This window comes from Simochromis diagramma, unplaced genomic scaffold (assembly GCF_900408965.1).
Source record: "Simochromis diagramma unplaced genomic scaffold, fSimDia1.1 OVJJ01000603.1, whole genome shotgun sequence".
In the NCBI taxonomy this organism is placed as follows: Eukaryota; Metazoa; Chordata; class Actinopteri; order Cichliformes; family Cichlidae; genus Simochromis; species Simochromis diagramma.
In genome coordinates this window covers 13404290-13421375 of record NW_024387414.1, presented here as the reverse complement: position 1 = coordinate 13421375, position 17086 = coordinate 13404290, and the positions used below count along the sequence as shown (strand labels likewise).

Below are 17086 nucleotides of genomic sequence, written 5' to 3'. Positions count from 1 at the left end.
AAACTGCTTGGCCACCGATTTTTTTTCTTTACTTTTTATGACACAGTATTAAAATATCTTGGAAAGGTATTCTCTTAACACCAAAATACATTACTGGTGACAAAAGGTTTGTGTGGGACAGTGAAGTAATCTCAAGTGGCATCATAGAGCTTTGCTTGCTCAAATCCCACTGATTAGTATCAGCAGTCATTAATTATGAGCGTCAGACTGGGTGATGTTCTCAGATGAAGCAGAACATGTTTGGCTGTGCAGCTCAGCCCTCTAATGATGCTGGTAAACAGAAAGATAATTGTCCTTTAAGATGACTGGGGAAGTCATTCTAAAGGAATGTCACTTGAACACTGAGAAGAAGAAACAGTGCAGTCAGTGTACACTAAAAAACACAGGGACGTATGTACACATCCTGTCACATACTCCCATGCACAGTACACAGAAATGCACATATACATACCGTCTATTTACTAATAGACAGACACCTGCACTCATCTAAACATAATTTCTTACCTGTAAAATCGGTGTTGCTGGGAAGGATGTCACTGGGGAACTGATAGTAACTGTTTCCAGAAAATCTTGTTCCTCTGACAACTGGATCTTGCGGGTCAGAGAGAGAGACATCTGACCTTTCCACCTCAAAAAACCAAAATATGATAATGTATAAATATCTGGTATCTAGCATAGTGGTAGTACTCAAATTATAACTGCAGTCATAAATTGTAGTTAATTATGTTTAGTATAAAATCACATACTAAAATTTTCCAAAAATAATAAACTGAGCAGATTTTTTTTGTTTTTAGATGACCATGTGTACAGGGAGTGCAGAATTATTAGGCAAGTTGTATTTTTGAGGAATAATTTTATTATTGAACAACAACCATGTTCTCAATGAACCCAAAAAACTCATTAATATCAAAACTGAATGTTTTTGGAAGTAGTTTTTAGTTTGTTTTTAGTTTTAGCTATTTTAGGGGGATATCTGTGTGTGCAGGTGACTATTACTGTGCATAATTATTAGGCAACTTAACAAAAAACAAATATATACCCATTTCAATTATTTCTTTTTACCAGTGAAACCAATATAACATCTCCACATTCACAAATATACATTTCTGACATTCAAAAACAAAACAAAAACAAATCAGCGACCAATATAGCCACCTTTCTTTGCAAGGACACTCAAAAGCCTGCCATCCATGGATTCTGTCAGTGTTTTGATCTGTTCACCATCAACATTGCGTGCAGCAGCAACCACAGCCTCCCAGACACTGTTCAGAGAGGTGTACTGTTTTCCCTCCTTGTAAATCTCACATTTGATGATGGACCACAGGTTCTCAATGGGGTTCAGATCAGGTGAACAAGGTGGCCATGTCATTAGTTTTTCTTCTTTTATACCCTTTCTTGCCAGCCACGCTGTGGAGTACTTGGACGCGTGTGATGGAGCATTGTCCTGCATGAAAATCATGTTTTTCTTGAAGGATGCAGACTTCTTCCTGTACCACTGCTTGAAGGTGTCTTCCAGAAACTGGCAGTAGGACTGGGAGTTGAGCTTGACTCCATCCTCAACCCGAAAAGGCCCCACAAGCTCATCTTTGATGATACCAGCCCAAACCAGTACTCCACCTCCACCTTGCTGGCGTCTGAGTCGGACTGGAGCTCTCTGCCCTTTACCAATCCAGCCACGGGCCCATCCATCTGGCCCATCAAGACTCACTCTCATTTCATCAGTCCATAAAACCTTAGAAAAATCAGTCTTGAGATATTTCTTGGCCCAGTCTTGACGTTTCAGCTTGTGTGTCGTGTTCAGTGGTGGTCGTCTTTCAGCCTTTCTTACCTTGGCCATGTCTCTGAGTATTGCACACCTTGTGCTTTTGGGCACTCCAGTGATGTTGCAGCTCTGAAATATGGCCAAACTGGTGGCAAGTGGCATCTTGGCAGCTGCACGCTTGACTTTTCTCAGTTCATGGGCAGTTATTTTGCGCCTTGGTTTTTCCACACGCTTCTTGCGACCCTGTTGACTATTTTGAATGAAACGCTTGATTGTTCGATGATCACGCTTCAGAAGCTTTGCAATTTTGAGACTGCTGCATCCATCTGCAAGATATCTCACTATTTTTGACTTTTCTGAGCCTGTCAAGTCCTTCTTTTGACCCATTTTGCCAAAGGAAAGAACGTTGCCTAATAATTATGCACGCCTGATATAGGGTGTTGATGTCATTAGACCACACCCCTTCTCATTACAGAGATGCACATCACCTAATATGCTTAATTGGTAGTAGGCTTTCGAGCCTATACAGCTTGGAGTAAGACAACATGCATGAAGAGGATGATGTGGACAAAATACTCATTTGCCTAATAATTCTGCACTCCCTGTATATCAAATCCATTAAAACACTTAGGGCCATGTGGGCTTGCACTCTCAACATGGAACAGATCCTCTTTCTTACTACTTCCCATGAATCTCAGTATCAGAACTATTATTCCTCTATTTTAGACATAACCTGTGTGGCAGAGAATAAACAGTGGAATCATAGGCAGGAAGTTCTCATGATTTCTACATACACACAGTGTGAATGATGAGATGACAAACAAAGACACACACTGGGGTTATTTCTCACTTCCAGCATGAAAAGAAAGTAATGTAGTCTGTGCCAGTGAGAAAACACAGAATCTTAGCTAACTTTGTTCAAGTATGGAATGATTTAGACTTTAAAACACTGACATGCTGGTAGCATTAGCTTTAGCCCCTGGGAACCACACACATGAGTGCCAACTTTTCAACTTAATTTAGGTCATATCTACAGTCATGCTTGTGGCTAGCATGGGTCTAGGCAAGGCAATAGATGAAAACAGTTATTCATTACTGTGAATTTCTGTTTAGCTGCAAACAAAGATAGACACCCTTAATGACCTCATAGTATCATATAACCTGCAGGCGTACTTGTGGTTCCTGGAGTATGTAAAAGTAGAATAGGAGTCAGAGCCTTCAGGCTTTAGGTCCCCCTTCTGTGGAACCAGCTTCCAGTTTGGATTCGAGAGACTGAAAACCCTCTCTATTTTTAAGATTAGGCTTAAAACTTTCCTTTTTGATAAAGCATGTAGTTAGGGTTGGGTCATGTGTCTAGGTTGCTGTGGGATTCCCATGATGCACTGAGTCCTTCTTCTTCTTGAGTGTGTTTATAAACCTCTCTGCATTTAATTATTAGTTATTGTTAATCTCTGTCTCTCTTCGACAGCATATTTTTTGTCCTGTCTTTATCCAATCACCCCCAACCGGTCGTGGCAGATGGCTGCCCCTCCCTGAGCCTGGTTCTGCCAGAGGTGTCTTCTTGTTAAAAGGGAGTTTTTCCTTCCCACTGTCGCCAAAGTGCTTGCTTATAGGGGGTCATATGATTGTTGGGATTTTCTCTGTTTTCTTTGTATTATTGTGGGGTCTTTACTATACAATATAAAGAACCTTGACACTACTGTTGTTGTGATTTTTGCGCTGTATAAATAAAATTGAATTGAATTGAGTGTAGGGCAGTGCTCTTACCTGATATAGAGGGTATGGTCCATTAAGTTGGGCTGGGGGGTCCCACTCTATCTGAATGGTAGTTTCATTTTCTGGATATAATCGAGGTGAAGACAGTCCTGAAGGTGCTGAGAAGCAGAAAGTAAAGAAACGGAAAGGATGAACAGAAAGTGAATGTTAAATCAATGAAATATGAAGCCATTGTATTGTAAATGATGAAACTTTTCAAAAAATTTTGAAAAAGGTGTGTGCTTATTTTTTATTTGGTAGGACCTCTTCTTTGAACATTTTCCAAGTTTTTAATAATGAAGAAGACAATTGGTGTGGTTTTGAAAGCGAAATGGTTTCCCACTCTTGCTTGATATAGAATTTCAGTTGCTCAACAGTCAGGGCATCTTCTGTCAAGTTTTTTATTTGCTAATTAAACTAAATGTTCTCAACGGGTGGCAGGTTTGGACTGAAGGCAGGCCAGTTCAGTATCAGTGCTCTTTTACTACAGAGCTGTGGTGTTGTAATACATTGTTTCTTTGCAAAAAAAATGTCTATGTAAAAAGCTAACCACAGCTAATTTACCCAAAAAACATTCAAACACATTAAGAATAAATACATCTTGTGTGATTGGGCTTTCCTTCAGTAGAAGCTTATTTCTTTCAGGCTACACAAAAGTCCCATTTTCATTTAATAGAAGATCAATTTAATTTCCTTCGTTCACTCAAGGTGTTAAATTAAATGTCCCTTTGAAACATACTGTAAGGTACTGGAGAAGCAGTTTTAACACATAACATAAATAAATCTACCAGAGACTAGCTGATATAGGGAGGACAGATTTATAGGAATGGAGGAAAAAGCATAGCAAGTGATAGACCGGTGTAGAGATGGGAAAGGTGTGTGTGTGTGTGTGTGTGTGTGTGTGTGTGTGTGTGTGTGTGTGTGTGTATTAAGTGTCCTTTCATTGTAGTGTTTCTCTTTAGATGTGTGGGTGTGTTTCAGTAATTGTCTAAATGGTTCGTGGTAGGAGTAAATTAGCTTTCAGTGACAACCATGCGGATTATCTTTAGTGTGACTTCTAACAGAGCCCTTAAAAGCAAAGTGGACAGCTTGTTTGGCGCCTCATCTTGGCACATCAAACCATAAATTACTGCCAATCGATAGCTTACCAGTCTATTGATATTGAGCTAGTGTGACATTTAGAACACTCTCAGTGGCACACACATATACAACATGGCCCTTGCTTTACACTGTGGTGTACTATTAATTAATTAATTAATTTTTTTAATGTATGCCATGTTGGTAAATAAATTTTCCTTCTTGATATGAGTGGGTAGAATAGTGATGCAGGGGTTTGAATCTGCCTGCCTTTCTGCGCAGAGCTTCCATGTTCTCCCTGTGGCTCTGGTAATTCCTGCCACAATCAAAAGGCATGCTTATTATTCTAAGTGTGAATTGTTGGTCTGTCTTATATCTTATCAAAAAGTGGCAACTGTCAATTTTTTAGCCCACCTCCAACTAAGGAGGACCAACTTTATGTTAATAAAAAGATTTGTACATTAGCAGCAAAACAGCACAACATCAATATGAAAGTAAGTTTAATGATCCTCTGGGATCATCAAGGCATTTTCACCCAGAGGACTGCCACTCACTAGATATTCTCTCTCTTTCTGACCGTTCTCTGTGAATCCAAGAAGTTATTTTGCATAAAAATCACAGTAAATTAGCAGTACTCAGAAAAGCCCTTCTGACATCAAAAACCATGCAATGTTCAAAGCTACTTAAGTCACCTTTATACCCAATAACCCTTCTCTATACATGTCCAAATCATCTCAACCTTGCTTCTCCTACATCGTCTATACTCATTTCTAGCCTTGTCCGTTTTGTTCACTCCCAATGAAAATTTTTGCATCTTCAACTTTGCCACCTCCAGTTTGGCTTCTTGTCTTTTTTTGTGTCACTATCTCCAAACTACACATTATAACAGGTCTCACAACTTATAAACCCTTTACCCTTGCCGCTATCCCGTCAAAATTCACACAGTATTGAAAAATCTAGTTAAAAAGTCCACTGCCCTCCCTCTTAGACGTTTCCATTTCCTCTTCTCTTGTTTTTCTTTCAGTGTCCAGCTTCACATACAACCCACTGTAAGCCTTTGTCACCTCCTGCTACTTTCTTCATCCCCTTGACTATCCCACTGTTTATTTGCTAACCTCTTCATTTGAATACGTTCTTGTACTTCCTCATTCCACTGCCAAATCTCATTGTCTTGTTTCCTTTCTGTCCATTTGACAGAACGCGTATTCTCAGAAAAGTGGTTGCAGGAGGTGAGCTGGCATTTGTTTGAAGCCAGCTCACCTCCTGCAACCACTTTTCCGAGAATGCGCGCTTCCTTTGCGGTTCGGACTCCTTCTGACATTTCTTTGGAGGTGGAGGAACACCAAAGTAATTGCTTAAAGGAGCTTGCTTCTTCGACATCTTTAAGAGTTCTAAACAAATGTCTGTCCTTCTCCAGAAAATCTTATGTACGCAAACGCGCGTTGCAACTTCTTATCTGGTGCGCGTCTTTTATTTTGACAGCACATGTGCACCTGCGAACCACTTATGTGCACCCCTGACTATGCTTTCTTTGTCATCTGGTGACTCTTCCTTACCACACAGAGCCTGTATCAACTACTCGCCGAACTCTGAACGACATTCTTCCTCTGCCTTCACTCGCTTCCTCTTCTTGATACCTAGAGCCATCATACAGACTAACATCTGATGCTGCCTAGCTACATTTCCCCCAGATAATGTAGACATAATCTACCTGAATGCACCTTCCTCCTTATATATGACCCATGTTTCTTCTTCTTGAAATGCGTGTTTAACAGGCAGGTTAGAGGTAGCAGCCAGTTAACATGCCCTCTCTATTTGTGCACCAACATGTCAAATGTCATCCAGTAGCTTATGTTCTTTGATCACTTAATCAGTTATTGCATTACTGGGGATAATATCTACTAGCATAAATTAATATTAGTTCCCAGCAATGACCGGGTTGTATTTCGACACAAGTCTAAAACACAATAAAACCTGGACACAGATGTCCATATTAGAGAAAAACATTTCAAATGTGACAGAACTATAGGATAGTGTTATCGTTGTTGATAGAGTTTGATTGTGTGTTCATGTTTGAATCATGAAAGACAGTTTCTTTCTTACTGACCAGGCTGATTGTACAATTTGGTTGTATATTTTCTGCATGTCACATATTCATTTATTGTATCTGCTTGTTCATTTAGTGAAATTAACTTAACATTATGACACATCAAGTTTGACAAAACCCACTTGCTTTATTATGAGTATACGGAAAAACACACCACACATACACACACAAGGTTAACAGTCCACCAGAAAGGTTAATTTTAGCTGCCGACATGGTAATGAAGCAGCTAAATCATGGGCCAGCTCCCAGGAGCAATTGTGCGTGTGCGTGCACACGCGTGTGTGTGTTTCCTGTTTTTACAGCAACTGACATGTCTTAACAGGCTCTTAGCGTACAGTTACACCACGCACATAAGCACACCACTTATTGACATGGCGATCCCTTGCCATGCATATTTCTCTTCTCAAGAAGGGCCTCAGGCCAATTATGCGTAAATCAATAAAGTTCCTGTTCTGTTGAGTGGTGTTACAGTGTGAGTGCACGTGTGTGTATGTGTCTCTGTGTGCATGTCTTGTAGAACAAGACTTTATGGATGTAGGATACATAAAACATCACCATCAGACCCTGATTAGCCACTCACTTTACTTTGTGATCAATAACTTTGTGGGAAGATACACACAGACTGAAACAATTGCAAATGCATCAACACAGGTGGACAGGAGACCTCTTTCCTTGAGTCGTTACGTCTGTCTCAGTGTGCGCGCTAATGTTTAGTCATGTGCTTCGGTGCAACTCCGGTGGATTCACAGATGCTGTCTGTTCACTTACAGCAGATGGTAGCTGGCTCTAATGGCCCAGCGTCATGTGTGGAAGATTTATCAGAGCATCTGTATCATGCTCAAGTACACCTTATGAGGAGTACCACTGAATGTGAAGATATTTCTACTACAGAGGTTTTTTCAGGTCATGTTCCTTTCATTCAGCTTGCAAGAGAAAAGCTGGAGACCTTTTTGTTGACTAAAGAAGGTTTCAGTCAACAAACAGTTTGGTGTCCCAAATAGGAAGGGTTTTTATTAATTGTGCTGTAGCCAGTGCTGAGGCACTTCTTTATTAGAAGGGCAAATTTTAAGATGTGCACATATGTACAATCCAAGATTGTCTCTGCAGGGGGAAACAAGAAGCAGAGCAGAAAGCAATGAGTCAATCCAGATTTTACAAGCTGGGAAAGAGCTCCAATGACGAAAAAAAAGATTAATAAAAAAGTGCTAGCCCCCAGCCTCTCCAGCATCTATGACATAAATTTAAAGATTCTAGGTGATTTTCAGAAAAGTTGACCTCTGACCTTGAGGTTGAGGTCATTGAGATTTGAACTCGTCTGAGATTTTTATTAGATCTACCTATAGTGTCAATTAGAAAATCCTAGATGGCATCTTTCTCAATTTATTGTGTTCACAAGATTTTCAGAAAACTTGACCTCTGACCTTGAGGTTAAGGTCACTCTGACTTGAACTCATTCAAGACTTTTAGTAGCTGCACCTACCAAAATCCTACGCTGCCTCATTCTCAAGTTATCATATTGACAAACGTGGGTGTCCATATGTTTGACGACAATACCCCATCAGCCTTATAAAAACCTCTTTATTTTGGCAGTAGACTTCTAATGGGGTTATTAGTGGTCCAAAAAGTACATAACTGTAGACAACTAACAACAGCATGCAAAAAGAGGCTTTTCCAACAGATGCATATGAAGTAAAACCAAACAAAAATAAAAAGAAGCCAGCAGCTTTTCAGAATTTGTATAATTCTTCTAATTACAACTCCCTACTGATATGCTACCATGTTTTTATAAAGGAATGTAACAGTATTCGCCCAGTGCATGTTAGATTGAGGTCTTAAAGATTATTGTTAAATATTTTTTGTCAAGTGCAAAGATTATTGCTAAACTGAAAGAAGAAAAAAAGTAATCTGATGCAGCAGAAGCTTAACACCCAGTGGAGGAGCAAACGCTATGCAAATTGTTTTGAGATTAAAAAAAAAAAAATCTGCTAAATGGCATATGCCATTATCATTTCTTATAGTTGAAACAAAAGACATCTTTGGCGTTGGATGAAACAAAACGGTGGCAACAGATGTGGCTGTTAAAAATACATTCAAAAAGTCAACTGGGTACAATAAGCCATATTGAACTGTACTGTATTACAGTCAAGAGAAGTCTTTGGAATCACTTAAAATAAACATTGTCGCTGTGTCAACAGATGTAGCCATTAAAAATACATTTAAAAAGTCCACCAATTACAATATGAAGCATCATTCATCACAATAAACACAAGGAATGACTTTTTGAGAATTGTATGAAATGAAAATATTCCCTATGTCAACAGATGTAGCTGTTCAGAATATGTTCAAAAGCTGAATTCCCTAAGCAAGTATTTATAGATGAAAGGTTTTTGTTTTACAACTCTGCGCGCCCATTGTCTATTCACCTAAAGAGATAAACAAAACAAAAAAGACAAAAACATAACATGAGCAGCAAGCGTAGACACCGTGAGTGAACAGATGGAAAAGTGTGTTGCACGGTCAAGTGCGCCTCTGAGTGCAATATGTATATTTCAGAGTGATTCATGTTCCTCTGCTGCCATGTGCTATTTGTGTGTGAGCGAAAGAGCCCAGCAGATAGCAAGTGAAAGATGGACAGGGAGGGGGGGCTGAGAAAGCAACAGACTATCAAGACAGACAGAAAAAGACATTAAATCAGAATTCTGTGTGTGTCCATGTCACCGTCCACTGATCAATTAGTGCTCATCTAGGCACCAGAGATTTGTGCCTGAGTTATTAAACATAGCTAATTCATCCTACTTCCATAAAGGTTATAAATCCACAGAAGAGCGAGAGGGATTGTATATGTGTTTCTGTAATTCTGTGTGTGTTTGATTCATGGCCAGCAGGAAGTGTGTGCTACGCCACATTTTTCTCCTTGTAATTAACAGTAAATTGTTTTTACTGCCGTGCACCATGAATATCCCCCCTAGTTAACATGACCAATGCTGTCGCCACTCAAGTACCCGGTGACTGACTGAGTGCTTTTGGGTGTGTGTGTGTGTCTGTTTGTGCGTGCATATGTCAGAGGTTTGTTTTGCAGTTGTTATGCAAACACCACACTATGTAAAATAACTACTATTATACTTTAAAAAGACAATATTTGGGAACTATCAGTATTTCATTATTGCCGAGAAGCGTGCATTTGTTTATGTCTGTGTGTGTTTTGCATAAATCTTTATGCTCTACCTGCTGGTAAGGTCCATCCAGTGCTTGGCAGACTGGTAATGCAACCTGCTTTTGTGCAGAGTGTGACAGTGAAGTTGTACACGTGATAAGGTTTCAATCCTTTCACTACGTAAACTGGATGGGATGATGGGCCCACTCTATGCAACGCCTGCAAAACACAGGGACAAGGAATATAAAAACAGAAACAGAAGAAAACAAAGAGACTATCCCATTTTTTTTTTTTTGTTTTTAGAAAATTCCTACATTGTGAAAAGTTAGTGAAAATGACCTAACACGAAAGCATTTATCTTCAAAATAAATGTCATTTGCTGTATATTACATTTCTGCCAGGTAAGCTCTTTTTTTTTTTGGTAGGTTGTCCGGGCAATTATTTCCAATTTTATGTGTGAATGTGCTTACCTGACTAATAACCGGAGGGGCATATGGATTGTTGGTCTGTTCGGTTAGCAGGTTGACCCGATATTCTGTCACCTGTCCTCTGGCGATGACCCCGTGGTCTTCAGCAGTGCTCCAGGTTACTTTAAGACTGGTAGACGACAGTGCGGACACTTCTGGAGGAGCCATAAACTCTGGCACTGGAAACACATATTGCAACGTTTTCATTATCAGACCTCCATGCCACAGATCAGCTATTTACAGAGATCACAAAGAGCATAAGCATATCCTAAGCTAACACACAAGTTATTACAGGGTAAAGTAAATCTGATTTCAAGCTAACACTCTAATACACATTGTGACTTTTCAGGGGGTCCGTAGATTAGGCATTTGTCTATCTGTATACAGATTTAATTTCAATGCAGCCAAAATTATGTATAAAGCAGCATTATAAAGGTTTTAATCAGAGACATTTACACCGAGGAAGACCGCAACCTGCTCTCTGAACAACAGCTCTTTCCTGCTAATTTCTTCTTATGTAGCTTACAAACTTGTAACAAACTGAAAACAAAGTCACCAATGCAAAAAAATATTTTTACAGCAGGGTAAATAGTTAGCAAATCAGCAATTTGCAGCACAGCAGACACCAAGTACAGTTTCAAGTGGGGGGGGGGTTCACTAATTTTTCACTAATTTTCAGTACACTCCTTGCACATGACCATTTTCATAGGAACATTTCTCATTTCTAACCCACTTAACAATGACCTGATTCAATCATAAAAAGGCACCTAACTGAAGGGATGAACCAGAGTTGTGTCTACACAGGTAGGCAACTTAGCTAAACATAACCCAATATATAAAAAGTATCTTTAGACACTTTGTTACAAGGAGCCTGTCACAAAAGACATAAAAAAAAAAATCTGTGTGTGTGTGTGTGTGTGTGTGGGGGGGGGGGGTTAATAGACAACACTTATGGAGTTATCGTAGATAAATTCTGATGAATCGCAATGGCTATTTCACACTGCCCAATATCTTTTAAATCTGAGCAAGTACATCGTGGTTAGTGCTGAAAATTACAACACAGTGTACTGCTCCCTTTGAGTCAATGTACTGTAGCTCACTCAATAGTCTCTTTTGTCCTCTCCTTGTTTCTCTCTTCTTTAAATGACAGTAATCATTCAAATATTTTTTTTTTTATCTTATTACAACTGGATTTCTGTTTAAATGATTGAATAGGCTATCTTGCTATATATAAAACCCATGAAAAATTATAATCAAGATCAAGCAATATTTTCTTAATTTATACACATACATGTACCTGCTTGTAATAAATAGAATCAGTAGTATTAAAAACATTAACTACCTTAATTAAAAGCCCAAATTACTCTAGCCCATCCAAAATCAGAATCTTGGCGATACGCCTGGGTTCTGTCATGGTCTGGGGCTGCAATCCAGTCAGTGGTGCTGAATGCAGAAAAGTACCATCAGATTTTGATCAAGCATGCAATACCATCTGGAAAGCCTCTGATTGGCAAACACTTCATTTTTTAGTATGACAATGATCCCAAACACGGCCAATGCTGTAAAAGCATGCCTGCCTAGAAAAACACACAGTGGAATACTATCAGTCATGGACTGGCCTCCCCAGAGCCTGGACCTCAACATTAATGAAGCAGTGTGGGATCATCATGATAGAGAACGGAACAAAAAGCTGCCAACATCCAAAGAAGAACTTTGGAAAGTCCTTCAAGAAGCCTGGAAAGCAATTCCTGAAGTTTACTTCAAGAAATAACAAGGACGCTTACCTAAGAGAGCTCAGGCTGCTTTGAGAAATAAAGGTGGCCATAGTAAATATCCATTTTCAAGTTTGTTAGAACTGTAACATGTGTTTGAAAGTTTAAATACACTGTTGCATCACTTTCCCAACAAACATGGAGAACACGATACTCCAGGATAACAAAGGTCAAAGGTCTGTCCTCCTCAGGATGGTTTTGAAAAATTCATGATTTTGCCTCTCAGACATGCAAGTGGTAACTAACCTTGTTCTGTATTATATCAGTACAAATACAATTCCAAACCGCTTGATATGATGTATATTTTCTGTGCAACTACTGCTTTTTTAGTAATTCATTCATTCATTTGCTGCTTCTTTTATTGTATGTGTAGTGCTGGTGTTTGGTTATAGTTATGTCTTTGTTTGTAAGATTAGGAACAAGTGTTTTATAAATACATTGGCTTTGCGTTTCTGTTCTTAACAAATCAAGCCCCAACTTATATCACTTGTTATCTAATTTTAGGTTTGCTTCTAAAGTCACTTTTAGGTATTCATTAACAGCCTTTTATGTTTATTAAGCCAACTCTTGAAGTGGCATAGTGATGCAGGGGTTAGCACTGCTGCCTCACATGAACTTCTGTAAGTTCTCTGTCTCATCTTCATTTGGTATTAGCAAACAGGTAAGTCATCTCATAACTTATCAGAAAAGTGAGAACAGATTCAAAACAGTGACTGTATTCTCTCTATTTTAGTAGATTATTAAATTTGGCTCCACATTAATTTCACCACTTTTGAGTATCAGCCAGTGAGTCTAACATTCTCTAAGATGTGCGTCTGACAGTTTAACCTAAAATGTGTCGGCTGAACCTGCAAAATTTATTTTTCATTTCTTAATAACTTGGTGATTTTTTTCTTTGACTACCACATAAAAAAATTAAAAAATAAATAAATACAAATTCTAACAAAAAGACATATTCAGAGAGGTTAGTGGATATTATGTGGTCTTAATGGATTTAAGTATTTCATAATTCTATGGTTGTGATAGCCACTATTACATGACAGATTAGAGAGAAGGATTCTTTATTCTACTGTTGATGCCATCTAACTGTGAAATATGCTGTGAAATGTGATTCACGGTAGACATAACCACAGTCATATTCTTTCTTTCTAACTCAGCCCATGTACGCGCACCAACACTGACACACATCCCACATTCAAAATGGTGTTATCATATGCTTGTTATCCAGACACATAGCTTAGAGTGACGTTGGAGGCAATCATTTAGTCCTAATGAGCCATATCATCCCTTTGAAATTCAAATACCTTAATGAGTTTCCCCTCCCCCACACGCAGTTTTTCTTTCCTCCTTCCTTCCCTGCTTTCTTTTTCTACAATCTATCTCACAAATACTCACTAATTTTAATATAATACAAAAGATCATTTAACCAACAGCAATGGCATCTGGTGTGTAGCTACATTTTAACCAAAATGTCACTCAATTCCAATTTGTTTTTAGATCTGGGGTCCATCAGTTATTGACAGGCCTTAATTTAACATCATAAGTTAAAAATTTTAACTCATTTAAATTTTAAGCAAGCTCTTTGGAGTGTCTGAATGCAAATCATTTTGTCTGAATATAGGTGTAATACAGAATCGGATTTTTCTGATTCAGCCATGGAAGGCCATGAAAGGAAAACCTAGCTTAAAAAATCCATACTGGACACACCACTGAGTCATTGATGGTTGCCAGCTGGATAAAAGTCAGCCCGTTAACACTGAAATGGAACTGCCATCTTTGGGCAAGCCCCTTTCTGATAATTGCCCAGAAAACATTAACCACTGAAGGCTTTTGTTTCACACAGCTACAGTGCCTAACTAGATTTTACTTGGTTATTTCCCTGATTCCTTAACTTACTGTAAATACACCCAGTGAGTAAAAGTCAGCTGTTGAAATCATGAACACGAGATATACAAACCTCCCTCCATGGTGCGTGCTGAGGTCCACCCAGATGTACAACTTCCTGCAATATTGGTGCTTACAACTCTCATCTGGTATGTTGAAAAAGCCTCTAGACCAGTTACATTAGTACTGGTCTCAGGGGGTGACATTAAGCTTTTATTGGCTATGTTGGAACTTAAGGAGACACTTGGATCCAGCCAACCAGAGCTGAAAAACACCCTCTTTTCAATAGCAAGACTCGAAAGGTTCTGTGACTCCACTGGCCCACGGAGAAAGACCTCATACTTTGTGATAACACCTGTACAAAAAGAAAACAAATGTTAAATCAGTCTCTGAGATTACCTCTGATGTCTGCTAAAACAAAAGCTCTTCATCGAAACAATTATTTAGGAAATTAAAGAAGGAAAGCAACAGCTGCAGCTGCAGGGTTTGTTAAGAAAATACTGTCTGCACAGTTTATTTGTGCTCTAACACAACACTTTAGTTATTGTTAGTAATAGTAACAATAGTCCTTTCAAATTCATATCGTGATTACTACAAATGTTGAAGTAAAAAAACAAAACAAAACAAAAACATAGAATACAATTAGTAAATAGTAATGGATGCAATGCAGTTTTGTTGACGACTTGTTGAAATGAAAACAACATTGCGTTAAAATGAGGAGAGAGCACCATGAAAACAAGTAAGAAATCTACAAATCCTCTTTGTACGATTAAAGGTTTTCAATTGTTGTGGTTATAAAATAACACTTCAAATGATAGAAATATAAATTATAAATAAAAACAAATACGGTAATGCAAATGTCTGTTTTGGCAGCTTTGTTTGCCCTGAGCTTAACATGCTCTTACTTCTTTCCTTTACTGTTCTTTGATGTCACGTAGGTTTTTATTCTTTATACTTTAAATGATTAGGTATTATGTATTATATAAAAAGTGTAGCTTCTACAACTGCAACACTTTTAGTTTATTAGAAATCTTAACAACAGTTAACTATCCTTAGCCAATCAAACTACTCTCTGGAACTCCTAATAACTTTACTGAAAATCCCTCTGCATCACTAGTAGATCATTAAATGTTGGAAAATAGAAAATCTATAATAGATATATTCATTCTTTAGCAGTATTTACTCTCCAAGTTCATTGAAAAAATTAAAAGCTTATATACAATTATAAAATTAAATAAAAATGAAAAACTTGTGCAAAAAGTAGTGCCAAAGAGCGCCAAAAAGCAGAAGACATGTTACACAGCAAAAAATAAGGTACAAACCCACCATTGTGGAGAGGCTCCACATTTGCAAATAAGTACTGAGCAGGTCTCAGCAATACTGCTAACCAGATGCACGTTATGATGTCTGTCCCTCAACTCAATGAGGAAAAACAAAAACTGGTGTAGGCAGATGTGTGCATTTTAAAACTGATCATTTCCACCCGAACACCACTTCAGTTTCTTATTATTTTCACAGAAGCACTGACCACACAGGCAAGAATAGCCGTATTATAAAAGAGTTACTTTAACTTGACTTCTCATTGAATGCTTCACTTTGAATGCACGGAGCTGGGACGACTGAAATGGAGAACTAACATAAAGATTGCCTGATAAGGACAGAGAGCAAAATCAAAATGGAGAGGTGAGAAGGATGCTAAATGATTAACTAATGACAATGAAATGACACACAAAACCATATTAAGTGAGCTTTATATGACACTGCGAGGGAAACAGATCAACAGATGTGGAGGGAAAAAAGAGACACAGGCAGAGAGAAACCCAGGTTAGAGGGCTTTGTTTTACACTGAGCCTTAGAGCCAATACAAAGCTCTCTGGATTTACAAAAGGCAGTTCCAGTTCAGTGTGTATTTCTGTGTGTGTGTGCATTTGTGTGTGTGTGTGTTGGTTTAAGTTGACTCTCATGTGTCTTGAATGACACAGCCCTGAAGCTTTGCCACTAGGCAAGTGTTTCATGTACAAAATGTGTGTCATTTATTCTACTGTATTATTAATTTTGAAACAGGCATTAACATTATAATGCAATTGTTATTTACTTAAAATAAACAATGTATTCTTAATTGCAAAGCTATAAGCAATTTTTTTCTCTTGGCAGTGAGACCTTCTATGATGCATGGTATGTAGACAGTGATACTGCTGCAGAATGCTAAGGGTTACGTTGGGAGTGACCAGGATGGACAAGAGAAAATCACAGAGAAGAGTTATAGATAAAGTGAAAGAGTACAAGAAGAGAGTTGGTGTGACAGAAGAACAAGGAATAATGTAAAATGGATAAAAAGCAGAAAAGTAAGTATTACACATTAGATGAGATTACCATACGAGTGTGTATATTTGTGGTCATACCATTAGGCTCACTGGGGGGCTCCCAAGAAGCATGCAGAGTATGAGGTCCTATGGCAGTGATTCTAGGAGGGGGCTGGTTTTGTGGGGGGGCAGAGGCTGTCAGAAGAGACAGTGGTGGGCTAGAAGTGCATCCCCCAGAAGAACACGCCTGTTGAAAAGGTTAAACAGTTTTCATTGTTATTTTTTAGTCTGTAAATAATGTAAATATTTTTAAAAAGTAGTTCAAGCTTACTTTCTATATTATTTTAAAGCTATAGCTACCATCAGCCACAACATTAAAAACACAGATGGGTGAACAACTGTGATGGCTCTGGGAAAGAGTACGGTATATTTAAATAGCAAGCCTTGTGTGGTGGTCCGTAAATGCAGTGTGTAGTAACTACCATGGTGCTCCAACTGATGAACCAGTGACTGTGTCACTGGCATAGAAGTCCCATTGATTCACGTGTGAAGTAAAGGCTGACATAAGTGGTTCAATCTCACAGAGGAACTGCACAAATGACAGAAACCCTTAATACTGGCTAAGACAGAATGGTGTCAGAACGCTGTCCCACTGAAAGCACCATTACAGGCATGTAAGTATCTTGAAAGAATAATGGAAATGGAAGAAGGTAGCAAAATCGGGGGCTGGTTTCACAATAATAACTGGTTTCTAAGGTTACACCTGTTTCTTGTTTAGTTTAATGCAGACTGCTTCACAAAAACT

The 17086-nt window shown here is 38.5% G+C and overlaps 1 protein-coding gene across 6 annotated transcripts in view; it reads right to left on the bottom strand.

Moving 5' to 3' along the window:
• ush2a (Usher syndrome 2A (autosomal recessive, mild)) overlaps positions 1 to 17086 on the bottom strand; it is a 216232-nt gene that overhangs the window by 130948 nt on the left and 68198 nt on the right. For all 6 annotated transcript variants that reach the window (XM_040011777.1, XM_040011776.1, XM_040011778.1 and 3 more), the window contains 6 exons: positions 16381 to 16528; positions 14052 to 14333; positions 10326 to 10501; positions 9927 to 10074; positions 3530 to 3636; positions 505 to 628 (listed from right to left, as the gene is read on the bottom strand). In XM_040011777.1, the coding sequence (XP_039867711.1) occupies positions 505 to 628; positions 3530 to 3636; positions 9927 to 10074; positions 10326 to 10501; positions 14052 to 14333; positions 16381 to 16528 (985 nt within the window). The remainder of the gene's footprint in view (positions 1 to 504; positions 629 to 3529; positions 3637 to 9926; positions 10075 to 10325; positions 10502 to 14051; positions 14334 to 16380; positions 16529 to 17086) is intronic.